The sequence below is a fragment of the Hippocampus comes genome, unplaced genomic scaffold (genome assembly GCF_001891065.2).
Source record: "Hippocampus comes isolate QL1 unplaced genomic scaffold, H_comes_QL1_v1.1 scaffold76, whole genome shotgun sequence".
Taxonomy (NCBI): Eukaryota; Metazoa; Chordata; class Actinopteri; order Syngnathiformes; family Syngnathidae; genus Hippocampus; species Hippocampus comes.
Window position 1 is genome coordinate 1,441,151 of NW_017805277.1, and position 26,367 is coordinate 1,467,517.

Consider the following 26,367-nt stretch of genomic DNA (forward strand, 5'->3'; position numbering starts at 1 on the left):
GAAATGAAGTCATTCAACGCAACCGGATATGACGCCAGAAATGCGTCTGGTGGCTGGGTGCCGTCTGCCCTTGTGGTCCACTGTACTTGGATGAATCAGTCGACGTTTAACGCGCTTTGCGAAATGATTGGGCTTTTGTCGCGGAACGCTAACTTTAGCTAGGCTACTAGCCGCTTGTCATATTTCAGGATTCCCTTTATCGATGAGAAGGAGTGTTCGAGTGCCAACGCCTGTCCTGACAAATAGTTTTTTTTCTTCCCCAGATTATCCTTAACATACTAGGATCGGATCTTGCTAACGTGTACTGTGGAGAGACGCTATCTTAACTTAGGATAAACGGCTACCGAGCGAGTCATCAACTTGTGACTCTCTCGTTAGTCACATCGTTGGCCAACAACTGGGCAAGCTAGCGCAGAAATTGTTCTATTTATTGTATTGTATAACAACGAACCCGAACGAAGTAAAATTACACATTTAAACTTGACATTTTGAATTTTGGTAATATGAAAGAGGCACAGTCGGATGGATTGGGATTTGTTCCACAAAAAGACATTGTATATAACAAACTTCTGCCTTATGCGGATAGGCTCGATGAAGAATCTAATGATATTTTGAGTAAAATCAAGGGGAACTTGGCCCGCGCTGTTCAGTTTAGAGAAATATGGCCCGGTGTGCTGTTTTGGACGAGGAAACTTTCCACGTAAGTATTACAAAAATGCCCCCGGCATCCAAATATAAATCCCTTTGCTTTTTTTTTTCATTACTCAGATTGAGTACAAGTAATTAGAAGTTAGCAAACAGCTGTTAGCACAGTTTTCTTGTAATACGTCAACAAGTGCAGTTACGAAAGTTTTGCTTGTACGTTGAGGTTCTCGGCCAAGTCTGAATTCGCTTGAGACTGTGTAACAAACGTATCAGAAAACATAGCCATCACATGAGTGATTACGTAGTTATATGTCAATATGATTTTTTTGGCTTCTAAGTTTGCCATATCTGTATCGTATTTCCGATTTTGTATAAAATTCTTCAGTGGAACATGGAAGAATTGCATTGATTGTTATTATTGTGCCAACAGTTTGAAGCTACAAAACCTACAGCATATTTAATCAAGAAGAAGTGATCAAAATCTTCACTAATGAATATGTATATTTTTGCTCCACAGTTTCATAAGCTCAAAACCATTATTAATTGCGATGAATGGTGTCCACTTTTTTCACAATACGTTATTTGTTTTCTTGGTGATGAATCACATGGTGGCATCTGTCAACATGACACTGGATTACTCAGAGTGCTGTTTCAATTTGTACTTTGTTGCTGGGCTGATTAATCCGTTTCTGTCCCCATGTTGGCACATTGCTGTGTCCCAGAGTGAGGCACTACCGGCTCAGAGAGATGGAAAGTTCACTATGGGGTTTGACCCAGATTCTGCTTACTGCTGTTAAGGCATGCAAGTGGTGACACAGCCATTTCAAAATGGTCAATTTCACAGCTCTGCGGGCCTTTCATGGGACCAAAACACACATTTATAAAACATGGCTATTTGTGAAATGATTTTCTTTTAATGGCACAAACACATGACACTGAAAGCCTCAATAACAAAACTGAATGTTTTTCCCTCCAATGTAGGTATATACGTCTATATGGCCGGAAGTTCAGCAAAGAAGACCACGTGCTATTCATCAAGTTGCTGTACGAGCTAGTCACCATCCCTCGTCTAGAGATCAGCATGATGCAAGGCCTGGCTCGCCTCCTTATCAAACTGCTCAAGTAAGCCGCACGCTGTGAAGCAGCAAATCTGTTTACGCATTAGCCTGACTCTGTGTGTTGTCCTTCTAAGGAAAAGAGAGCTTCTCTCAAGGGAGGACCTGGAATTGCCTTGGAGGCCTCTGTATGAATTGCACGACAGGATACTTTTCTCCAAGACGGAGCATCTGGGCCTCAATTGGTTTCCCAAGTAGGCATTTGTTACTGCTTATTCTGTGACATCAACTAAAGCACACTCCTAACCGATTTCACCTTTTTACACATTTCATTTCATTCGTATACTGTATAAGGATTTCCATTAGCTTCTCGCAGATGCCACTTATAACTCACCTGCTATCTATTTTTTGAATGGTAAAATGTAACCTCTAAACTTGAACACCCATTGACCACTGATTTGTTTGTACAGGTATTTCAAAATAATTTTTTCCATGGTACTTGCATTAGCAGGGTCAAACTGTCCCCATTAGCAAAGCTTTGATAATTCTACAGCGAGTATTTTGTGTCGAAGTTTAACATTCCAATCTCTCATGCAAATACATAAAGGACTTAGACATTGTTAGAATAATAAGACATCAAATGAATAAATGTAGTACAGTGTGTTTGATTCTCAAGAGACGTACATGTTTATGAACAAGCAGGGGGACTTTGCGGCATTTTACCTCTATAATATTTTTTGACTTAGCCGTATTCTACTGAGCACTGCAGCCTGGACTGAGATGTATTTAGAAAACAACAAATCATGTGGCTCTGTTCCTTCACTGAAGGGAAAGTGTCCAGAAACGCCCCCGATTTCACATGTCATCTTGTTAACTTATTGTATGGAGCGTTTAAGTTATATGGCCATTATCACACTTTGTCTTTGTCTTTCCAAGAAAATACTGCATATACAACAAAACTAAACACATTTGTTTAGCTAAGCCTGTGTCACATTTTTGTGGGACTGAGGCAACATAATTTGAATAAAAATATTGGATGGTTCCAAATTGAACGACATTTATTTGGGATGTTCATGTTTGGAGATGCCACTGTATGTCCTTTTTTGTGTACGTCTGCCTGCATTCCTGAAAAGCTGTCTTGCTCAGTAGCCTACTCTAAATGACACCATACAACTGTGAACAATCCCTTTTTTGTAAATTCAGTTTTATTCTTATCCAACCTAATTTGTAAAGTTTTGCATGTGCAAAAACTAGCACAAACTTGATTACGCACTCAGACGTAGAAGTTGATCTACAAAGTGCGCACACCCAGGATTATGTCTACCAAATGAGCAATATTGCCATTCAGTACATTTTGTGTGCTTTGGGACTATGATATATGCAAATAGATTAATTTAGCACACGCATTGTGTTTTTAATAGTTCATTTGAAAGGCAGGTGAAAATCAGCAAGCACAGTCCTGTCAGCATAGTTAATGGAAGCAAAATGAGAGGCAGTGTGGAGAACTATTACCCTCATGTCAACATTTTTGAATCGCCAGGAAAAACACTGTTGCAATATCGTCTAGCGAGCTTTGCAGTTTTGAAGCTTCTGAATGATCTAAGCCTTCGATTTAATTGAACGGCTGACTTGGAGCCAGTCACAAGGAGGAGTAATGCCATGTCACCTGTGATAAATGTCCTTTCAACTGTACATTTTCTTGCGTCTGGCTCATTTCAGCGCACTGCATCAATTGCTTCTCATGGCCTCTTCCAGAGCAGCTTTTTGGGTGTGCTGTCCCAAGTTTATAATTCAAGGTTACCAGGATGTGTGTCCAGTGTACATGCATTTGGGGCCAGTTAAACAAAACAGGACTTTTATGCTGTTGCTGGCTTCGCGAAAAATATTGTCAGACTTCATTTTGCGCATGCAGAGGTCTCACAAATGTTCCATAGTGAAAACCATTAGTTATATTAAGTGCAAAACCCTCTTTTCAGTACAGCATTCTAGACCACTTGAACGCCTGTTGCCAACAGCGTGAGCAATCCGCTAGCATGAGTGAGAACACAATTTAGCGCCCACTACCGGTATTTGGTATTCGTAGAAGGTCATGTGCATTATGTCCATTGACAGCAGCATTTACAATCTGTTAGAGGGAAGTAAATCAGGCCCATGAAGTCATAAAATAATATTTGTACGGTACTTGTTTTGGGTGGACAAATTGACTTACTGTACCCAACTCCTTTCACGATGACATGCATGTTTCATGTAACTTTTGGGAGGCATTTATATGTTGCTCATCCATTGTTTAATTCAAGCAAGCAGTGCGAGGTGGTCTTGGATGGTGCTATGGGAACATTGTGTGTTTATGATGCTTTGCAAGCATATGTGTTGTTACCGCCGATGTGAACTAGCTTTGGCTGACAAACCAGCTCATCTTTTTCCAAACGACACGAACGCACTTTAAACCAAAATGTAATTGTCATATATTCATATTCTGCGCAACTGACACTTTGCCTAGTGCTGAATGTGTTCTTTATGCCTTTGTCCCCCTTTCACATTCAGTTCTCCATGGCCCCGTTCATCCTCTGAACTCATTATGCTAAAATTGGTTCAGAGGTGGTAAGGACAACATCATTCCTCTTTTGTGTTTTATCTTTGAAGTTCTTTTTCCCCTACATTGCATGTGAAAACTAGAGAGCCCAAATGCAACTTGGCATCGGAAGATAAATCAATGTTTTCATTTCACTCATACATATTCGAGACTATCGCACTGCAGCTAACATGATTTCTCCCTAGCCAGTCTCATTAGAGATTGTCGTCAAAATTCCCATCCTCATAAACTGTCTTGAGACTTTGTACTACCGGTATATGGACTACGTTCTTATTCTAGTAAAACATAACACTACACTGTACTTCCAGTAGTGTTAGAGCAATTGGAACTCCAGCCATGTTTCTTGCTGTCCTGGAGTGTGTCTTGGGAAACGTGAGGGTTCATTCCTAACATATGAATGATTCAGGATCTCCCTCCTTGAGTGTCCAGGTCCATTTAATGGGCCTCTTATGAGAGGCTGTTGATTGATGGTTTTGTGATGCATGTGCGTATTTGCTTTGTGAACTTAAAAGTGTTACACTTTGCATTTTTGGTTGAATACTTTGACCCATAATTTGACATGGGAAGACTGCTACTATCCAAGTGTGTGAGCTCTCAAAAGCATCGAGCGGCCAACATGAACATATGTTGTACAGTTGGCGATTGGGTTTGGCAGGCCATTTCCAACAAGGCATGGCTTGAGCGTGCATGTGAGCACAGTTAGGTGGGATTGTGGGTGGGGCGCTCCAAAGCTCTGGTTATATTGGTCCAGAGCTTTCAACACTCTTATGTGACTCAGTCCCTGAGTATTCTATTTTTATATTTAATGCCAATGTTATCATTCCAGGAATATGGAAAGTTATCAATACAACGACAGCTACAGCACCACATCTTACAAACTAGTTTCTTTGTGGAGGGCTGGGGGCGGTTAAGATTGTTATTACAGTCACAATAGTATTTTTATACTGTTCATAAATCCTCAAACCTGTATGAGTCTTCTGTATGCATGGGGTCCGATTCAGACTGCATTGATGTGAAGGAATTTTTTTACAAAATATTCTGCAATTTGGACATAACCTTGATGCCATTTTCTGTGTTTTTATTATTACAGCTCTGTAGAAGGTGTGTTGAAGACACTTGTGAAAAGTTGCAGACCGTAAGTACACCTTGTTATCTTGATCCATGCCATGTATTATTTTCCTTAATATATCAAAAAAGGATGATATGTTTGTCGTAAAATCCAAAGCTTGTTAAATCTGAACCTTCATTAAATGGCAAATTAGCGTCATAAATGAAAAGCCCGCTCAAAAGGGTTGTGATCACAGAGAAGCTGATGGAATGATTGTGCTAGTTGTGTCAACAGCAGAGAAAATGCTTCCTTCAATGGCATGTCATATTGCTAACTTTTCTGAAGACAAGCAGTAGTGTCCATAAATAGGTTGGTCCTTGACTTTGTCCACCATGGTTATATGTGCATGCATCTTAGGCAAGCACTAGGACATCCCTCACTTCGCACTTAGTCAGCTAATCTTATTATCTCATCTAATTCTGTCTTGTGTGAGAATTTCCTGTCACTGGGACGAGAGAGTGTAATTTGTGGTCAGCTGGTACAGCAGCAGGACGTAGGGCCAAGTGGCTTTTGGCTGCAAGTAGCAATGGCTCCAGTTCCCCAAAGGAGGCTCGTGACCTGACATAAACTGCTGAGTTGAGACGCGCATTATGAACCATAGAAATCACCTAGTGGGCGTGTTGGTCCGTTAGAACCACTGGATTGATGCTTACAGCCACAATGTGCCAGGTGTGTGACTTATCATCTCCCCCCTGCTGAACATACATTTTATTGCTGCTCGTGCTGGAGCCTGTTTATTGCAATAATTTTGCATAGCGATTGTGAGGAACATGGACTTAGTTTGTCGAAAACAATATTTTTGTGTATAATTGTGTAGCTGTAATATAATCTTTCATGTGGATTGTGAAAATGTGTTTGTTTTTTGTTTTTTTTGTTTTTTTTAAAGACAGGGCTTGTCTCTCTTTGGTGGCACTCTCTAAGTTGCTCTGTTGTTTTTGATACTTTATGATGTACATATGAATATGAATGAATGTGACTCTTTATCCTTCCATGCAGGTATTTTCCAGAGTCTGCAACCCAGGAGATGCTGGATGAGTGGAGACCGCTATTTTGCCCGTTCGACGTCACCATGCAGAGAGCAATCTGCTACTTTGAACTCTTTCTACCCACAACCCTACCTCCAGAGCTGCATCATAAGGGCTTCAAGTAAGGAGTGCCTTGACACACGTAACGTGCTTTCTCTGGTCGGTTTGTAAGCTCAGTCAATTTCCACCCATTTCGGTGTATCTTTTTTCCCCACATAAAAATCAAAACCAATTTTATTCGTGCTACAGTTATTCGATCCATAGATGTAAACAGGAACATTTTTTGTGCAGAGTAATGCAAGAGCTCTCATCAGGAAAACTTGGATTGATAAGCATAAACTTAAATAGCCATGTTAGGGATGTTTCGAGCAAAGCATCCTCCTCATGGCAAAAAATCACATGTTGCAGATGTTCAGTTACTTCAGTGATTCCTTCACGATACTAACTGACGTTTATTCACATGTTTTGCAATTGAATACCACATCAATTTATGTATCAAATTGATTTTCTGACAGGTTGTGGTTTGATGAGTTGATCAATTTGTGGGTATCGGTGCAGAATCTTCCAAGCTGGGAATTGGTGAGTCCAGTAGAAGTTTGTTTTCATGTCGTGTAACAACAACGCATGTTAAAGTGTATATGCTTTCTTTATAGAATCTGGTTAATCTCTTTGCTCGCTTGGCCAATGACAACATCGGCTACATTGACTGGGATCCTTATATCCCGAAGGTACATTTTCATAAATTACATAACAGCTTCTTACATGGAGGGATCCAAACTAACTTTTTTTTTTATTTTTTTTTTAACTAGTATCGCAGTAACATCTAACCTGAAAATTTTGAGACGCAAGTCTAAGATTTAGAGTCGCACACTGTAAATTGACTTGCAAAATAAATATCTGTCACACTCATTTTCACTATATTACTGATAAATCGGGAGTAGAAGTTTGTCACAACAAAAAAATATTAAACACTCATAAATATTAAACTAAATAAAATCAGCAAATTTTCTGGCTGCGCTGGCACAAGTAGATGAAAGTTGTAGTTGAACTGTCTCAAATTTTACGGCCAGAATGCCACCATGTAGTTGCAGTTTGGAGTCCTGATTAAGTGTTTTGCAATTTTAGAGGTTTATGCTTGTGGTCTGTCTTGCGGCATAAATGGTGTATTTGTGACTCAAGGTGTGAGTTTCATAGCCACCGCTGCCAGTTAGAACCAAACTATCATGTTTTTTTGTTGATCCGTTTAGTCATAGATATAAAATAACGTGTTAGGTTATTTAACTCCTCTCTGAAAAACAGTAACATGAATTAAGAATAAACAAACTTCCTCTCAACTTTGGTTTTACTAAAACACAAGCAAAAGTATGTTTTATGGGTTCTTAATACGTTACCTTTATTGTTACCACATTTCAGATTTTCACAAGAGTCTTGAGGAGTTTGAATCTTCCGGTGGGGACCAGCCAGATGATGTTCCCGCGATACTTGACCAATGCCTACGACATTGGCCATGTGGTGCTATGGATATCATCTCTTCTGGTTTGTCCTTGGTCCAGCCATTGTGGCAACCTCAGTCAAAATATCCAGAAGAAAAGACTGACCATATACTGTCAATTTCAGGGTGGACCAAGTAAGCAAACTCAAGCACAGCTCACTGGACTTTTCAACAGCATCACATCTTTTTTCCACCCATCAAACCATGGTCGCTGGTTGGTGAGTTCCTTTTTTGTGCTTCCTTTAAATGTCTATGACTATCCAGTGTATAATCTATTGTGGCATACCATCTGGCAAGTTTATTGCATTCCAGTAAATCATAGTTTGTTTCAGAGACACTGAACTATGATCAACTTCAGCTTTTGGAAGACATGTTATTTTTGGCTATGGTTCTTTCCAACTAATGTCATCAATATGTACTGCGTCACAGTGGCTAACACATTCGTCATTGCTTCTTGCATTCATTGGCTGTCTAGGTTTGAATGTCGAGTGCAGAAATAACAAAACACGTGTGTGAGATTGCTGCAATAGTATTAAATATCCCCATGAGCAGGCGCACATGCCATTCTGTTTGAGGAAGCCCCTCTTTCCGATTTGACACGACACAGGCAGCCACGTGGTACTTTTATTTTTAGAGTTGTGTGGCACAGTGGGCCAGTGTGGCAACATGTCGCAATAAGGTTCTTAGGTTCAAAACCTGGAAAGTCCTTTCAATATGCATTAGGGATGAGTACCTTTCATATTTGAACCGGTTCGGTTCTGATTTATGCTATCTGGGTATCAGTTTAGGTACTCAACAGTAACAATTTTTGATACTTTTGTCTGAGTGTGTGTTTGTTTATGGTCATATATATATTATGGTGATTTGTTTTTTTAATAAAATTCCTATTTTTCATTCAACATTTATTTTTCAAAATAGAAACTTTAAGAAATAACGTCATAGTTTGCTTACACCGGCACATTGACACAGAGTATCAACCCACGGAAAGGTTGACCTTTTTAAATTCAAATGAACTTAGTTTAACCTCCAGGATTCCGTGCCATACCATGGCCAACGGCAGAACCCGGGATGTTTCTCCATTTTTAATCCATCCCCGTTTTGTTGAATTGGCATCATCCTAGCTAGTGCGAAGCTAGTTTGTTCCTCAAGTCCTACATCCAACTTTGCACCCCCCTTTTTGTTTGTTGTGAGAGGCAGTGATGCACGGCCTTGCTGGGCTTTATTGACTGACTGCCTAACAACTGAATTTAATGCTTATTAGCCTTTAGCATTCGCATAAACACGCAACTACTTATGGGCGTCCGTTCCTACGTAGTGCGAGCATAGCATTCAGGCATGTGCACTCCCCATGTGGATGTCACACATACGGAGACATGAGTACCATTCAAAAATTTGCGATGACAATAAGTTATGATCCGCCCTGATTCGGCATTCCGTTTCAGTGGCCAATTCGCATACTCAATTCAAGTCAGAAGTGATCGAGGTTGGCCTTACAAACTATTGCATTTAGATTGCTTCAACCTGCAGATAATTTGTAACCTATCTCTGTCCTATCCTATTCAGATGAAGCTCATGAAGTTGCTGCAGCGTCTCCCTGCCAGTGTTGTTCGCCGGCTGCATCGAGAGCGCTACAGAAAGCCGTCTTGGCTAACACCGATCCCAGACACTCACAAGCTCACAGAAGAAGATATCACACACTTTGTGGAGAGTATGATGCAGCCAGTTCTGCTGGCCATGTTCAGCAAAACGGGCAGTCTTGATGCCGCTCAGGCTCTGCAGAACCTTGCTCTGATGAGGCCTGAAATAGTCATTCCTCCGGTTCTAGAGAGGTAAGATTTGTAATATTTTTTTTCTAACCCAGTGGGTACATTTTTAGAGTCTGGCAAGCTGCTCCTAGTTTTCTGCTAGCATCCAGAAACAAGAGTACTCTTTGGAATGGACACAAAGGACTAATTGTTGTCTTTTCTATAGAACATACCCCGCACTGGAAACTCTAACAGAGCCCCACCAGCTGACAGCCACCCTAAGCTGCATGATTGGTGTAGCGCGAAGTTTAGTGTCTGGTGGGAAGCACCTTCCTGATGGGCCGACTCACATGTTACCCCTCCTCATGAGGTCCCTGCCTGGAGTTGACCCAAATGACTTCAGCAAGTGCATGGTGTGATTCTTTTGCCAACACTTTTAAACCATTTCCAATATTGGTATAAGTAAATAAATATCCAAATATTGCTCTCCATACAGATCACCTTCCAGTTTATTGCTACATTTGTAACTCTTGTGCCTTTGGTGGACTGTTCGTCTGCTCTACATGAAAGAACAGACTTGACAGAGGTGAATTGCTGTTCACTCAGTTTTCCCAATTTGAGTAATATAAAATAAGCATGCACATTGATTTGTTTTAAACTTTGCCGAACCAAGGTGGAACGTGAATTGTGCTCGGCCTCTGCGGAATTCGAAGACTTTGTCCTTCAATTTATGGACAGGTATGCTTAAGACTGATGATGATCATGTTTGAATTGTGCTATTGGCTAATAATGTGTGATGACGGTGACATAGCTACGTTATACATTCAGAGTTTTGCCTGATTAGCTTTTCACTTTATGTAAATTTAAAAAAATTAAGAATGAGAAAATGGATCAAATGATGCAACTACAAATGAAGTACATTATTATTCACATGTAAAGTATTTTGCTTCTCTTAGCAAGCTGCTTTATTCCACCATTATCAACTGGTGTTTGCTTGTTTGATACTATCTGCAGGTGCTTTGCCTTGATCGACAGCAGCACTCTCGAGCAAACCCGTGAGGAAACAGAAACGGAGAAAATGACTCATTTGGAGAGTTTGGTGGAACTCGGCTTGTCTTCTACTTTTAGTACTATCCTCATTCAATGCTCCTTGGACATCTTCATGGTACCCGCTGAAGAAAATTTTGATCTTTTTAAAAAAAAAAAAAAATTTGAAGGGATGTCATTTATTTACAGTTGTGTTTATTATTGTAACAGGTGGCGCTGGAAAAGGTTTTTAACTTTGCAACCACCAACATTTTTGAGACACGTGTAGCTGGAAGGATGGTGGCGGACATGTGCCGGGCTGCTGCCAAGGTAACTCACAAATCATGAGCAGTCCATAGTATTGTTTTTCCACAAATAGCGGCCTTCTTTGTTGTCATCTACTTGAACAAATATGCACCACACCTAAACTATGGTTACTCCTCAATCTCATTCCTTTTATTTTGACCGATACCCCCAAATAATGCCTTACTCGCAATAGATGCCTTATACTTCCTACAGATAAATTAAAAAAAAAATGTTATCGGCCAATATTTGAGGTGCAGTTCTACTGTTGTAGCGGACTGCTCACTTCCTCTATTCTTCTTTTTTCAGTGTCACCCCGCAGAGTCTCTTAAAATGTTTGTCCCTCACTGCTGCAGTCAAATTCACCAAATTGCTGCCAGTAAGTGCACTCACTACTGCTGGCTTGAAAAAAAACAAAACAGTTTCTCACATAGTTTTGTAGTTGACTAATGTATCTTTATTATTTTGGTGATATACACTTTGATTTTATTAAAACAGATGAAGAAGTGTTACACGAAGAGGAACTTGACAAGGAGTTTTTATGGAATCTTCAGCTACTGTCTGAGGTGACCTAAGCTCCTTTTCTGTTCTCACAGCGATTTTTTTATTTTTATTTATTTATTTATTTTTTTGGTTCCTCGCTTCACCATCATTGAGTCTTCTCTCCATGTATGCCGACAGGTTACGCGAGTAGATGGTCACAAGCTCTTGGCCTATTCCTCTGACTTGGTCCAGATATTGCAGTTGACCCTTCACCTCAAATGTAAGCAGGGCTACATCCTTTCTTGCAACTTGCTGCATCATATCCTCCGCTCCACTGCCCTCATCTATCCTACGGAGTACTGCAGTGTGCCAAGGGGCTTCTGCCAGCCAATCACAGACTACCTGCCCATCAAGGTGATGACTCTTTACTTCAAGCACCGTATCTCGTGTCTTATGGATGGGTCAGTCTCAAGTAAATAAAGCCAATTATTTCTTTGAATTGCACTGTGTAAGGATAGCCTCATAAAATGTTGAATGAGGATATATGTGAAATCCTGTCTTTTGTTCCTGTTGTTCACGATGACGTTTCATATAAACTGTAAGAAAATGTCGCTTGAACTTCAGCTTTTGTTTCTGCTCTTTAAATTGTTTGTTTGTTTATGCTCTTTAAAAATCATCCCATGCAGGATTGGGGTCGTCCTGGTGACTTGTGGAACTTGGACATCCGGTGGCATGTCCCCAGTGCTGATGAGACCACCTTTACCTTTCATTTACTGGGCACGATCCTGAAGCCAGAACTGAAGAGGCTTCAAAGTTTTGCAGAAGGTGAACAAGAAATGAGCAGGTATAATGCAATTCATAGTTGGAATGTACAATACATTGTGATAATCCCTCTGAGGCGCCAAATGTAGTTTTCCTTTAACGTGCAATAGTGATGTTATGCTTTTTTGCTTTTTCCCTTCAACAGGGATGATGTTTTGCAGAGTCTCACCATTGTTCAACACTGCCTCTTGGGGGCTGGTGGTCTTATGCCTACCTTGAAAGGAGAACCTATATCTGAACTGTGAGCATTTTGCTATTTTTGTTGAAAAATATTTGACATTGGTCTAAATTATGAAGTCCTCCCTTTGATGGTTGTATTGTATTTCTGGAAAAAAAATCCATCTGGTTTTAATTTTAATAGTTTCACTTTTTTTTACTTTTATATTTGTGTGTTTGTGTTGTGATGCAAAAATGCTACATAACTTAATGTGCTTTTTGAAACAGGGTCCATAGTATGGTGAATCTAGACGAGACCACCTTGTATACTGGAACAAAGTATGGTAGGCACAACACTTTAATTTCAGATAGTATATAATGAATGAGGAATTATGTTTTAAAGTGAGTATTGTCTTTCTTACAACATAATGTCATCTTTTTTTTGCAGATGAGTCCACAGAGAACTACAGAGATTCCATTTGTCAAGTAATGAGACAATTGCTTCGTAAGTGTTGAGGCCACACCCAAAATGGCTTTTTCTTTATTTTAGTTGTGAAGCCATTTTATCTCTTTTTGCAGATTATATACTGGAAAACTCAGAAGATGACACAAAGTCTCTGTTTTCCATCATCAAGGTAAACAAATCAACAACCAATGTTTTTTTTTTTAATATTGTTTAAAATGTACGCTTAGGTCAGTAACATTTGAGTATCATAGCTTGGTTGACCAAAGTTTCTTTGTTGCATATTGAATCTTTGCGCAGCACATGATTCCAAAAGGAGATACGAAAAGATTTGATTTGAAGATATTATTACCAATCACATGCAAGCACTCTGAATTAATTTCTTACATGTAACTGTAATGGCGTAACATGGCATCCAACACAAACTGGTATTTGTCTTCAATGTCATTCAGATTATCAGTGAATTGCTGCACTTCAAAGGTTCCCACAAACATGAGTTTGACTCCCGCTGGAAGAGCTTCAACCTTGTGAAAAAATCAATGGAAAACAGGGTGAGAATCTTTATTTTGCTGCCATCTCATGTGTATGATTTAAATCCATGGAAATAAGCTCTTTTGAGGCTCACCTTAAACAATTCAGACTTTTTATTTATTTATTTATTTATTGCAGCTTCATGGCAAAAAGCAGCATATCAGGGCTCTGCTCATAGACAGAGTCATGCTCCAGCACGAAGTAAGTTGACCATGAACGCATTTGCATGTCGTGTCATTGTGTTGCAGTATTTTTTTAGCTTTGCACTTTGTGGATTATTAGCTGCGCAAACTGACCGTGGAGGGGTGTCAGTACAGGAGCATTCACCAGGAGCTGATGAGAGATCTCTTGCGGCTGTCCACAAGCACCTACAGCCAAGTAAGTACCCTGCAAAATCTACTGTCATGTCCGCATGCTCTGAGTTGTCACTAACATTTTTTTTTTTTTTTTTTTGCAATTGTCTGTTGTAAATGAGATGGATTAATCATACTCTGGTGTTTGGTACTCGAATTGAAATCTCAGGTATTTTGTATTCTTTGCAGGTACGTAGCAAAGCTCAAAGTGTACTGTTCACTGCACTTGGCACCTATAATTTCTGCTCTAGAGATGTGATCCCCCACGTCCTTGAGTTTCTCAACCCAGACAACAGCAGCGTCACACAGCAGCAGTTCAAAGTATGACATTCCCAAACTATTATGTTTCTCTATCATGTCTATTTATGATTTGTATCAGAGTAGGTGTTAAATTTTGGCATATGATTGCTACTGCCTTTCCAGGGTGCCTTGTATTGTCTCCTGGGAAATCATAATGGAGTGTGCCTGGCCAATTTGCATGACTGGGAGTGCATTGCCCTGACGTGGCCTGCTATTGTTCGATCTGGCCTCAGTTCAGCCATGTCTTTGGAGAAGCCCTCCATCGTGCGGCTCTTTGACGACCTTGCGGACAAAATCCACCGCCAGTATGAGACCATTGGCATTGACTTCTCTGTAAGTTACTTTTCAAAGAAAATGTGAAAAAAAATTAGATTTTGATGTGCTTAGCAAGAACAGAACCAGTCAAACTAAATTAACAAGGTATTTATTTTATCGAATGAACCTTTTCATCCTATAGATCCCTGAAGAGACCTGCTGTGTGGCCAAACAGCTAATGGTCACTGGAAATCCCCTCCCTAAAGAACCTGTTCCTTCAGAAGAAGAAACATCAAGAGGTGTTAAGAGGCAGGACCTCAAGAATTTCGAGTCGGGCGAGTAAGTTGCTTCGAACGACATATCTGTGATCCGAATCTCTATCATACCTTAAGTGTGATTTTTTTGGATGTCAATATTAAGCTAAACATATTTTTAACTGTGTTTTAGGAAGTACCAGCAGCTCATTGGTGATTTACTGAACTGCCTTGGCAATAGAAATTTGTAGGTGCCTTTGATATTCCCCACATTGCAATTCAATGTATTTTTGTCTAGAACTTTGATTTGAATATTACAGGCCTTGGAAATTTGAACATATCGCTATTGGCTTCTTGTCATTGCTCCTGAGAGATGACCACCAACTCCCGCCAGCAGCTGTTTTGTTCTTCGTGAAAACCCTCAACCACGACTCCCTCTATGTCCGCAAGGTGAGTGAGTCTCGTCCACGTCTCATAACCGTGCACAAGTCATGGGTAGATATTAATGGATGGGGGCTAAAGCAATTGAAGTGCTGTATTTCGTCCAATAGGTGGCAATATCAGCTGTCGCAGGGATCATGAAACAAATAAAAAGGCCTCATAAGAAAGTGCCCATCAGCCCATCTGAGCTTTGTAAGCAGCACAAAGTTTTGCCCATTCTTCATTTTTGCTTTTTCTAAAATATTTTATCAAACTAATTGGAAAAATGTTTCATGTCTTGTTGGAAAAAGGTGCACTTGAAGAGACGGGTTGTGGTATAGTGGCCGGTGACCGCCCAGATAACAAGTGGCTGCAGTATAACAGCAGCAGCCTGCCAAGGACCCAGAAGGACTGGGATCTCTGTGCTTTTGTGGAAAAGACTCATTGGGGTTACTACAGCTGGCCAAGGTGCCTGTTTGAAACTTTTCCATAATTTTAGTTTCTTGGTTGCAGCTGGTTGTGTTGTATTTTCGCTGATGTGCTTTTTGGTCGCTAGGAAACTGATGATGTATGCTCCTGAGGAAGAGCAGCCCAAACAGAACCTAACAAGAGAGGAAATGACAGAGGTTTGTGTCACACAACAATGATAATTATACAACAGCTTTTTTTTTTTTAACCCTGATCAATTGTTTTCTTCTTTTCTTTATTTTTGCAGCACGAGCAGATCATCTATGACCATTTCTCAGACCCAGTATTTATAAATCAGTTCATTGAGTTTCTCTCTCTCGAGGATCGAAAGGGCAAAGACAAGTTTAGCACACGCAGATTCTGCTTGTTCAAGGTGAGCACATTTCTTAAGAGTGCTTTCAGTTTTAAGGAAAAGACTCAAAACAAAAAAAAACCAACCCAACCACTTTTTCTTTTCTGTTTCCAGGGTTTGTTCCGCAATTTCAGCAACACCTTCCTGCCTCTGCTGCAGCCACACATGGAGCGCTTGGTAGCTGACACCCATGAGAGTAAGCAGCGTTGTGTTGCAGAGATCATATCTGGACTAATCAGAGGGTGCAAACATTGGAGTTACCCAAAGGTGCAATTTCATTCAGGATCCAGACTTTTTCTTCTCTTGAGCTTCTGTTGCATGACATTACTTGGATTTAACTTCAGTTTAAATGGTAAATTTGCAGGTTGAGAGCCTTTGGGAAGTGTTGTGCCCACTCCTTCGTACAGCTTTGTCCAACATCACAGTAGAGACATATGCAGACTGGGGCACCTGCATCGCCACTGCCTGCGTAAGCTTTCCAACTCTGAGTTCATCTTGTCTTTAAAAAATTGTCTTAAAAAAAAAAAAAAAAAAATATATATATATATATATATATATCCGTCATGTCTTCCATCTACAGGAGAGTAGAGACCCTCGCAAACTTCACTGGCTTTTTGAGATGCTCATGGAGTCTCCGGTCAATGGGGAGGGAGGCTCATTTGTAGATGCATGGTCAGTAGAACTACATCCTGCCTTAGTAATAATGTTTATCCCACTTACGTTATTTGTATTAATTTTTTAATATATTTTATTCCTCCCGCCCCCAAGTCGCCTCTATGTGCTGCAGGGAGGCCTTGCTCAGCAGGAGTGGCGTGTGCCAGAGCTCCTCCACAGACTGTTGCAGTACCTGGAGCCCAAACTGACTCAGGTTTACAAAAATGTACGGGAGCGGATTGGAAGGTGAGGATGGATCATCTTAAAATTGTTTATCTTATGCCTCCCCGTATCATGTTGAAGTTCACAAGGGCTTGAAATTCACGAAAAAGCATTCATTATTGTTTTCAGTTTGTCAAAATATCAAAACAGCGGCATGGCAAACGGCCAAAGCCAAAGTGTCTAGATTTTATTATTAAATTATGATGTTTGACTAATTTGAAGGTGTTTTTTGAGCAGGTTTTCTTCAGGCAATATCACAAAAAAAGAAAAAAAAATCCCCCAAAATACAATTTTGACCCACGACCCCTTCACCCTCATCCCTTCCCCCCCAATTTGATGATTACCTGTAACACAAAATAATTCTTCTGACAGTAAGATTAAATATTTACTGTGTGATCTCACCTTGGAACTTGGATTTGACCTTGTAAATGGTGAATTAATGGTGCATTTTCTTTTCCCTCCCTCCAGCGTACTGACCTACATCTTCATGATAGATGTCAACCTGCCTTACACTCAGCCAACCACCTCGCCTCGCATCTCGGACTTCACCGACAGAATTTTGTTACAGCTAAAGCCACTGACTGAGGGTGATGATGAGATCCAAAATCACGTGGTTGAGGAGAATGAAGTGGGGGAGCAGGATGAGAGAACACAAGCGATCAAACTTCTCAAAACAGGTGAGTTAACAATGAGTGACTCATCTAAAGCTATTTACATTTCATAACATTCTCCTCATTAACATGTTTGCAGTGTTGAAGTGGCTGATTGCAAGTGCGGGCCGCTCTTACTCTACCGCTGTCCCGGAGCACCTACGCTTGCTCCCTCTCCTCTTCAAGGTAGCTCCTTCACTTTTACACGATACATACTTAAATTGATTCAAGACGATCAATTCTGGCATCTCTTTGTGTGGTTCCAGATTGCTCCAGTAGAGAATGATGATAGTTATGATGAGCTGAAGAGGGATGCAAAGACCTGCTTGTCTCTCATGTCCCAGGGGCTCCTCTACACCGAGCAGATTCCCATGGTGCTTAATGCCCTGCAAGAGGTAGAACAATAGTGGACTTAAGTAGATTTTTCAGATTTACTGTACATTATTATTTTTTTTCAATAATGAGCACAGTTCATTCAGTGAATGAAAGTAGTATATTCGTTCTACTATAGAGATGTATATTTAAGAGGAGGCCTTTATTTTTACAAATTGTAGCTGTCAGGTGGAAACTATGTATGTCCAAATGTGGTCAATGTGTCCAAAGGTGAAGACATTATTTTTATCCTTTATTAACCAATTTACAGTGTTGGAAATACTTGACTACATCTCTAACTATGAATCTGACTTTTGGGCTATTAACTCTCTTGGACACTTGAAATGCATAACATATTTCGCCCTGAATGGTAAGTAACATGGCTATAGTAAAGGGATCTACAGATACCTGGATCCTGGGGGGCGGGAGGGGGGACATGTATTTGACGTGAAATAAAAAGCGGACAAGTGACCCAGAAGTTAATTGAGGAATGACACCCAGTGCAGGATTGAAAAGTATGATATTGGATAATGTCCTGTATGAATGCAGCTCTCTGTCATATATGCACAAATGTGTATGGATGTGTATGTCTCTCTCTCTCTCTCTCTCTCTCTCTCTCTCTCTCTCTCTCTCTCTCTCTCTCTCTCTCTCTCCTATACACACACACACACACACACACACACACCACCTAAATTGTCCATTGTGTTCCATTATTGACATGTGATGATGCTGGCACGTGTTGGCAGATTGCAGGGAGCAGCTCCTGGCACGCTCGCTATACGGTGCTGACATACCTGCAGATCATGGCCTTTTATAACCTGTTCACCTTCATGAGTGACCCGAAAGCAGTGGATGACGTGCGGGCGCTGGTTATAAGACTGCTGGAGGACGAGCAGCTGGAGGTAAAAACGAAGCATGCATCCACAAAACTAGTTCAAATATAAACCAAAAAAACATTGCTTCATGTGAGTCCACCATAATAAAACTGTCAGTCTGGACATTACAATAAATACATGCTTGTTGGTGCTGGTGGCCTCTTGGCATCTTTTAGCTCCACTGTAGTGATTCAGTATTCACCTCCTGGCTCTCCACTCGCATACCCCCCACACCTCTCCCTCCGGTCCTCTAAGTGTTGCTATGGTAACCACAGGCTGCAGTAATCTGTTGCTATGGAGATAACTTTCAGATTGAAAGAGGAAGAGAGGGATGGAGTAGAGACAAAGAGTGGGGGATAGCTGGAAGTCATTTTGTTAGGCCTATACATTATACATTAAACTGCTGAAGAGTTAAATGGCCTTGCTGAGGTTAGCTGATCCAAATAATTATTGGTGATCGATACTGCATATATCTTGAATCTATCTCCGTGACTGATTTAAGATTTACCAATAGCATGAGCCTTGCTGTGTTAATACTAAAGTGTATAGGATAAAGCTTGAGCATGTAAACACACTGGCAAAACTCACTATTATTATTGAATGTCTTATTCCAGGTGAATGAAGTATCCATGCAGCCATCTTGTTTCAGATGTTATTAGATTGTGCAAGTGTACCTAATGTTGCCCCTCCCACCCCGATCTACATTCTCTGCAGGTAAGAGAAATGGCTGCCACCACACTCAGTGGCTTCCTCCAGTGCAATTTCTTGTGCATGGACGCCCCCATGCAGGCTCACTTTGAGGCTCTTTGCAAGACCCGCCTGCCTAAAAAGAGAAAGAGGGGTGTTGGTTCACTAGTGGACACTATACCTTCTGGAGGTAAGTCAAGAGAAACATCAAAGAGGCTGTGCCACATTCAGTATTGAACTAGGGGAACGCGTTAAATTTTTTCTTCCACCTTTTGATAATAGAGGATATAGTAAAAGAACATGTCCGGTATTATTTAATAGATTTTGTGTAATTATAATGCAGTACAGTATGTATTTCCTTTTTTTTTTTTTACTGGCCCTTTTACACCTGCTCACGATGAAGTTCATTTTTATGTTTTCACAGACCTGGTACGGCGTCATGCTGGTGTTCTCGGGCTGAGTGCTTGCATTCTCTCCAGCCCATATGACGTGCCCACCTGGATGCCCCAGTTATTAATGGACCTCAGTGCCCACCTCAATGATACCCAACCCATTGAAGTGCGTCTTGTAAGCTTACCCTTTCACGCTAGTAAATAAGCTGCAATCTTGCAACCTGGATATGTTTTCCTTTAGATGACTGTGAAGAAAACCCTGTCCAACTTTCGGAGGACGCATCACGACAACTGGCAACAGCATAAGCAGCAGTTCACAGATGACCAGTTGTTGGTGCTTACAGACCTCCTGGTGTCGCCGTGCTACTATGCCTAAAACCTGGTAAAGTGTTCAAAAAAAATAAATAAATAACACCAAAAGCAAGGCACTTCTACTATTTGGACAAAAGATGAATGACAAGACTTTGAGGTTTTTTTTTTTTTTTTTTCCCTTCTGTTTTGCTTGGATTCTCCCAGACTCTACGTCCAGGCCAGCCTGCATTGAGGACGTGGCTGCAGTTACTTGACACCGGGAAGTGGCACACAAAACTGTGTGAAATGTTTTGTATTATCTATGTAGCTCATTTACATTTCTTCTATACTTAATATTTAAGGATCAATCATGGCAGGGATGAATGACCTGCAGGGTGTAACATTTCTGTACAGTTTTTTGTTTGGTTTTTTTTTTTTTGGTTGTTTGATCGCGAGTGTGCACGCTTGAAAACGTGTGGCGTGTCGGATAAATTTCTCAGGATCACATCCCAAGAATCAACTCTGAGCCAACGCGATGTCCCCGGTGTAGAACATGCTCTTTAATTATCATCTTCCTCAAGTGGAGTGTGTGTTTTGACCTGCAGAAAGTTGCCAACGGAACTTTTTGAATTAGACTAACACAAGATTTGTGTGGCTATTTGATCATGCGTGTGTGTGCACGTGCGTGTGCGCGCGTCATGCTTTAGCTACGATGTGCAGACATATTTATTTATTTATAAATTAAGGAAGTGCTGCATTCATTTTTTTCCCTAGCAAGTGTTTCAGCAGATGTAGTAGGTGGGTGTTTTTTTGTTTTGTTTTTGTAGAAAGCACGAGAGCCTATTTTTATCTACTCTTGCAAAGTCATGGGAGAGGGTGGACTCCCCGATGCGGTGCTGTCATGTTTGTTTTGTGAAAACCCGAACACTTTTCAGGGTTCCCCAGTGTAAAACGCTATCCACTAAACCTTAATTTCAAATAATGATTGACCTCCCACCACCACCCACCCCCCTGCACCTTCCAGAACTTGCTGGATTGTTTTGCTCAGTTTGTTTCCGCTTGATGACTTGAAATGAGTCCTAACATTGAAGCATTTAGTACCTCACCTTTGTATAGTGTAGTGCCAAAATTGCAGTGACCTTTTTTTGTAGATGTAGTTTGCCTATTGTATGATATCATGTATGAATAAATTGTTCATAAAATATATCTGAATCTATATGTCTTGAATATGAATTATAAAACAAGGTAGCATGCAGGCATTGTGGTTAGCACACCTGTGTCCTATGTGGATTTTGCATGTTCTTCCCATGTTTGTGTAGATTTTCCCTGGCTATATTCTCTAGCTTCCTCACACATGGGTCTTGGGCCAACTGAGACCCCAAATTGGCCATCAATGCTAATGTGAATGTCACTGGTTCTTAGTCATGTGCCAGTTCAGGGGCTAAGATCGGCCCCAGTGAGGACAAGTGGCGTAGAAAATGAATGCCGAGACAATATAATAAATGAAGATAACACCATGTTTTGCAACCGCTTGTTTGAGAGTAAATTATTTATTTGAGGGAAGAGAATGCATGATCACAGAACAACATTTTGGGTTAATTTAAGCCAAGCCTAAATGAAGTCAGTTTGTATATAGATGATTTCAATTACTTGCAATATTGTATATAAGGGTTACTTCGGTAACAAAACATTTATACTGCATTTATAGAGCACTTTAAAATACCCACCATTGTATACAAAGCGCTGTACATGGAGCAAAAACAATTCATACAACAACAAACAATAAATGAATAATGAAGACAGGAGAAAACACAAAAACATAAACCTTTGATGCAGTGTGTTTCGACACTGCAAATGAACGCCAAAATAACCACATTTCGAAATGAATACAACGAAAATTCAGCATTAATATATTGTTCAATGCACTAGTTGAATGCAGTGCTTGATGCTCTGTTGTTCGCTGGCGTCGCTGTGACTTCAGTCTCGATTTTTTTTTTTTTTTTAACCAGGGCACGTCCAGTGGTGGCTCCCGGGTAAAAAGATTGGATACATCGCAAAGAAGACAAGAAATCCCACCGCAACAGATGCACAACAAACAAATAGGGTATCAAGAATTTGCTCGGGCACGCGCACGTCTCAAATTGCAACGAAGACGACGAGATGATGCCGTTAATGTTCGCGTCTCCAAATGGCGTTTAAATTGAGATTTTTTTTTTCGCCTTCGGAGCTGCGGTCCGTTCACGTACCACAGAGCTGCTTTAAAAAACGAAGATGGGCTGTGTTAAATAATTATGACCTGCGAAGGCTTGTGTAAAAACGGTAAGTTTTGTACATGACATATTTGAGCTATCAAGAAAAATGTAAAAAAAAATATATAGTATTTTGACATGTCTGTGTATGTGCGCGCGTGCGCATCGTATTTCATTGTTGCACTAATCAGCAAGTTGTGAGATTTTTAGCTAGCAATCATCATGCGTTATTTTTTTCTTTTAGGATGCAGCAATGGTGACGCCTGCGTCCTCCTTTTCAGAGGACTAATGGTTGGTTCTTTAGCGGTGGGCGGCTAATGATATGATGAACAGCACAGAGTCGCCGTCAGAGCTGGCTGATGTGCCCAAGCAAGTGAACTTAAATGGCACCCAGCCATCACACAGCCCCCCAGTTTGGGCTGCCGTCCACACTGCAACCTTGACCTTTTGCTCCCTCCTCCTCGTTTTCATCTTCTGCCTTGGTTCCTATGGGAACCTGGTGGTTTTCTTGTCCTTCTTTGACCCGGCCTTCCGCAAGTTTCGCACCAACTTCGATTTCATGATCCTCAACCTGTCCTTCTGTGATTTGTTTATTTGCTGTGTGACGGCCCCAATGTTCGCGTTGGTGCTTTACCTGGATGCGGGCGGCGTGGACGGCATGTCCAAGAGCTTCTGCTTCGCCTTTCACCTGACCGGCTCTGGTTTCATCATCATGTCGCTGGAGACGGTGGCGGTCATCGCTCTGCACCGGCTGCGGATGGTCCTGGGCCAACAGCCCAACCGCACCGCCTCATTCCCCTGCACCCTGACCCTCACAGCCCTGCTATGGACGTCCAGCTTCACCATGGCGGCCCTGCTCATCATGCGGGCGTACCCACGCAGGGATGGACCTTGCTTGCCCCATTTTGGTCTAGGAGGGGGGCGGGCCAGGTTGGTGCTGTACGCGTATCTTGCTGACTTTGCTTTCTGCGTGGCTGTCGTGTCAGTGTCCTATCTAATGATCGCCCAGACCCTGAGGAAGAACGCACAAGTGAGGAAGTGTCCCATTATCACTGTGGCAGCCACGTGCACTCCACCGCCGCCACCTTTGGCAGCCACAGGCTTTGAGGGGATGCAGTGTAGCGCTCAGGCCCCCTTGTACCGTAATCAGATGTATAATAAGTTACAAAATGTTCAGACGCATTCTTACGCCACTAGGACCAAGCAACCAGTGGTCCCGGGGGCAGCCCAGGGAGCGACCTGCTGCCAGCTGGTCTCCACGGTCAACTTGGCCACCGCCAAGGACTCCAAAGCTGTTGTCACCTGTGTCATCATCGTGTTCTCAGTGCTGCTGTGCTGCCTGCCGATGGGGATCTCCTTGGCGCAGGACGTTTTGTCGCCAGAGAGCACCTTCGCACACTACCAGTTTGAACTGTGCGGCGTCGTCCTCATTTTCCTCAAGTCGGGCATCAATCCCTTCGTGTATTCACGTAACAGTGCCGGCCTACGCCGCCGCGTGCTCTGCTGCATGCATTGGGCCGCACTGGGACTGCTATGCTGCAAGCACAAGACTCGCTTGCACGCCATGGGCAAGGGCAGTCTGGAAGTCAATCGGAATAAATCCTCCCACCACGAGACCAACTCGGCGTACGTTCTCTCGCCCAAGGCGCAGAGGAGGCTAGTGGACCAGGCATGCGGGCCGAGTCACTCCAGAGAGTGCGCTGCCAGTCCCAAGGGTGCACGGAGACCTCGCCCCGCCAGCACATCCACGCCCATCAACACGCGCATCGAGCCCTACTACAGTATATACAACAGCAGTCCATCTGCTGGACCCAGCTCGCCCACCAGCCTTCAGCCTGCCGGCTTGCAGACGTTTGCCTTCGCCAAGTCCTACGTGGCCATGCACTACCACACTCACCAGGACACCTTGCAGGACTTTGAGAGCACCTCTGTGCAACAGATCCCCGTCCCCTCTGTCTGAACTCTTTCAGGATCAGTGTCATGTTCTGCAGTAGGAGTACTCAAGGATACAGTTGCGGGTGATGGGGGACACCACTGTTGCCACATAGCAGGAAGTTCTTTGGGTTGTGTCTTCAGGACTGCCGGGATGTTTGGTTGGGTTCTGTTTCCTCCCATAGTCCAAAAACGTATGCATGGACAATGTGGTGGTTCCCAAAATGTCTCTTTGAAGGGTCATATAATTTTCCCTCATCCTGACTCACATCTTCTCCTCAATAACTTAAATGGAACCTATTATGGCAATTAAGTGATTGTATACAAATAGTAGGGTCTTATCCATCAAATGAAGAATTTTTCACAACCAAGTAGTGTTCCCTCACTTTTCGCAGGTGATATGTTCCATGATCCCCCACGAGAGGTGAATTTCCGCGAAGTAGAGGTTGACTCTTGGGCGAGGGGGGCTTTATTCCTCTATGAAGTCATTACTGTTAGGATGGTTCTGTTTGTGACCAAGAGGTGGCACTGTAGGGCTCGTCCTGTTGGTCACAAACAGAACCACCTTAACAATTACGAACCACCCACACGCTTCCCACGCTTCTAAAGATTTGTTACACATAATACATTGAAATTTATAAATGTAAAATGAAGATTAAATTTTTTTTTCTGGAAACCGAAAGCTTGTTGCCATGACTAATGTTCTTCTACTTTTTCAGCAGAAGTTGCTCTTCATCTTCCATGTAGAAGACCAAGAGAAACGGTAGTCACGGCAACTAGCTTTCGCTTTCAGCATCAAGGATTTTTACAGCGCCAAAATTCGTATTCACCCATCAGGATTGTAACTTTGGCTATAATGATTCTGGTTAAGGTCAGCCATTTTAAACAAAAAAGAAAAGCTATAACATAGTTATTAAGTGGCCACGTGGCTCTCCTCATGTGCTGCCGAAGCAGAGCACGCCCGGCTCACATTAATTTATGAATGCAGCCCATAATCAGCAACTTGTGCTTCAACTGTTTACTTTCCTTGTACTGGCCTGCACTGGGCTTCATTTTTACAAATGGCGCATTTGGACAACGTTCTGAGTTTCCGAAGGGTCTGAGTGAAGCAGTGAGCTTCACGTGTAATTCCGAACGCATCCGCGATGAGGAAATTGGGGATTTTGAGGTTGACGTGCTCTAATGTTCATGGTCTCTGTTTTTGTAAAATGAATTTCCCTTCAGAAAATTGACATTTTTTGACTGGTCCGACTTAGAAGGAAATAAAATAACAAGAAAACCCATGCACAAAAGTGAGATAAACCCCGCAATAGATAAAGTTTTGGTGACAAATGAAAAGACTGAAGCCACAATAACCGTTTCGTAGAAAGGGAACACTGCATTCTGGAAAGCGCTTTGTTACAGCAGCAGTTGTTGTAAAAGTGGCATATAAATTAAGATGCATTGTATTGTATTTTGTCGCTGTCTGCTGGACACCCCTTATGTCCAACTATGGTCAATTTCATATTTTTACAGGAATTTGTGTGTCCCCATGTTGTCAGATTTTTTAAAAACTCATTATTAACCAGTTTAAAGTCTGGAAAAGTGATTGAAAACAAATCTATTAATTCTATTAGCTCTGCCTCTTCCTCACTTACCCTTCCAGCAAGAGCCATGTGGTATTTCGTCACCTCTGGATTGTAATTCTTACTCATATTAAAGGTTTTTGGTCTGGGCGGCACAACCTTTAATATGCATGGCTGGAGTCTAACCCATTTTAATCAATGACAGCATACTTTTTTAGCAACATGAAAGTGATTTTAGAGTGATGATTTGATGGTTATGATAGCAATATATTAATTTGAAAAATGTGCTAATTGGTACCTGAAGCAAGAGGCTGTTTTTTTTTGTTTTTTCCTTGAAAAGTAGTGATTTTGGAGATGCGAGGATTACTCTCAACAGCGACGATTCGTGAGCTACCTATTTCCAAAAATGTGTCTGAATGTTGTGTTTGGTGATGTGACCACTGCATGCACCACATACACAGATCCATACAGTAATTGACTGTACGTGGACGAGCTACCTCACACTCTGGGCTGATTGGGTTGGGAAGATGAGGCAGTCATGTTGTCACGGTGACCATTGCAAATGTAAAATTAGGATAACTTATTTCTGCTATGTATATGTCGAATTGGAATATATATATATATATATA

The 26,367-nt window shown here is 41.6% G+C and overlaps 2 protein-coding genes across 3 annotated transcripts; both read left to right on the top strand.

Moving 5' to 3' along the window:
• Nucleotides 1-44: 44 nt before the first annotated feature.
• psme4a (proteasome activator subunit 4a) lies at nt 45-21,198 on the top strand. 2 transcript variants are annotated; one of them, XM_019870563.1, is made up of 48 exons: nt 45-700; nt 1,627-1,767; nt 1,838-1,954; nt 4,245-4,301; nt 5,384-5,428; nt 6,398-6,547; nt 6,942-7,005; nt 7,080-7,154; nt 7,840-7,962; nt 8,044-8,136; nt 9,482-9,747; nt 9,890-10,076; nt 10,160-10,249; nt 10,337-10,401; nt 10,678-10,828; nt 10,921-11,019; nt 11,302-11,371; nt 11,491-11,558; nt 11,674-11,889; nt 12,162-12,319; nt 12,443-12,538; nt 12,742-12,797; nt 12,902-12,958; nt 13,033-13,088; nt 13,369-13,467; nt 13,586-13,648; nt 13,730-13,825; nt 13,990-14,121; nt 14,224-14,433; nt 14,558-14,694; nt 14,803-14,856; nt 14,930-15,059; nt 15,161-15,242; nt 15,341-15,497; nt 15,586-15,655; nt 15,745-15,870; nt 15,964-16,116; nt 16,214-16,318; nt 16,430-16,521; nt 16,618-16,749; nt 17,194-17,402; nt 17,476-17,561; nt 17,642-17,770; nt 18,494-18,649; nt 19,337-19,499; nt 19,734-19,867; nt 19,943-20,083; nt 20,218-21,198. In XM_019870563.1, exons 1-47 carry the CDS (start codon nt 504-506, stop codon nt 20,075-20,077), a joined length of 5,547 nt encoding a protein of 1,848 aa, XP_019726122.1. In that variant the 5' UTR covers nt 45-503; the 3' UTR covers nt 20,078-20,083; nt 20,218-21,198. The 2 variants fall into 2 exon arrangements, with proteins under 2 accessions (XP_019726122.1, XP_019726123.1); XM_019870564.1 differs by lacking the exon at nt 4,245-4,301 and having other exon boundaries at nt 46-700.
• A 751-nt stretch (nt 21,199-21,949) lies between these two features.
• On the top strand, nt 21,950-26,359 carry gpr75 (G protein-coupled receptor 75). The gene is made up of 2 exons (XM_019870565.1): nt 21,950-22,311; nt 22,486-26,359. Exon 2 carries the CDS (start codon nt 22,564-22,566, stop codon nt 24,199-24,201), a length of 1,638 nt encoding a protein of 545 aa, XP_019726124.1. The 5' UTR covers nt 21,950-22,311; nt 22,486-22,563; the 3' UTR covers nt 24,202-26,359.
• Nucleotides 26,360-26,367: the final 8 nt, after the last annotated feature.

What these genes read in the sequence shown, in the direction of transcription:
- psme4a (XM_019870563.1), top strand. Translation starts at nt 504, where the DNA reads ATGAAAGAGGCACAGTCGGATGGATTGGGATTTGTTCCACAAAAAGAC. An exon ending in AAAAATCAATGGAAAACAGG is followed by an intron (nt 13,468 to 13,585) that starts GTGAGAATCTTT and finishes TATTTATTGCAG; the next exon opens with CTTCATGGCAAAAAGCAGCA. An exon ending in CCATTGGCATTGACTTCTCT is followed by an intron (nt 14,434 to 14,557) that starts GTAAGTTACTTT and finishes TTCATCCTATAG; the next exon opens with ATCCCTGAAGAGACCTGCTG.
- gpr75 (XM_019870565.1), top strand. Translation starts at nt 22,564, where the DNA reads ATGATGAACAGCACAGAGTCGCCGTCAGAGCTGGCTGATGTGCCCAAG.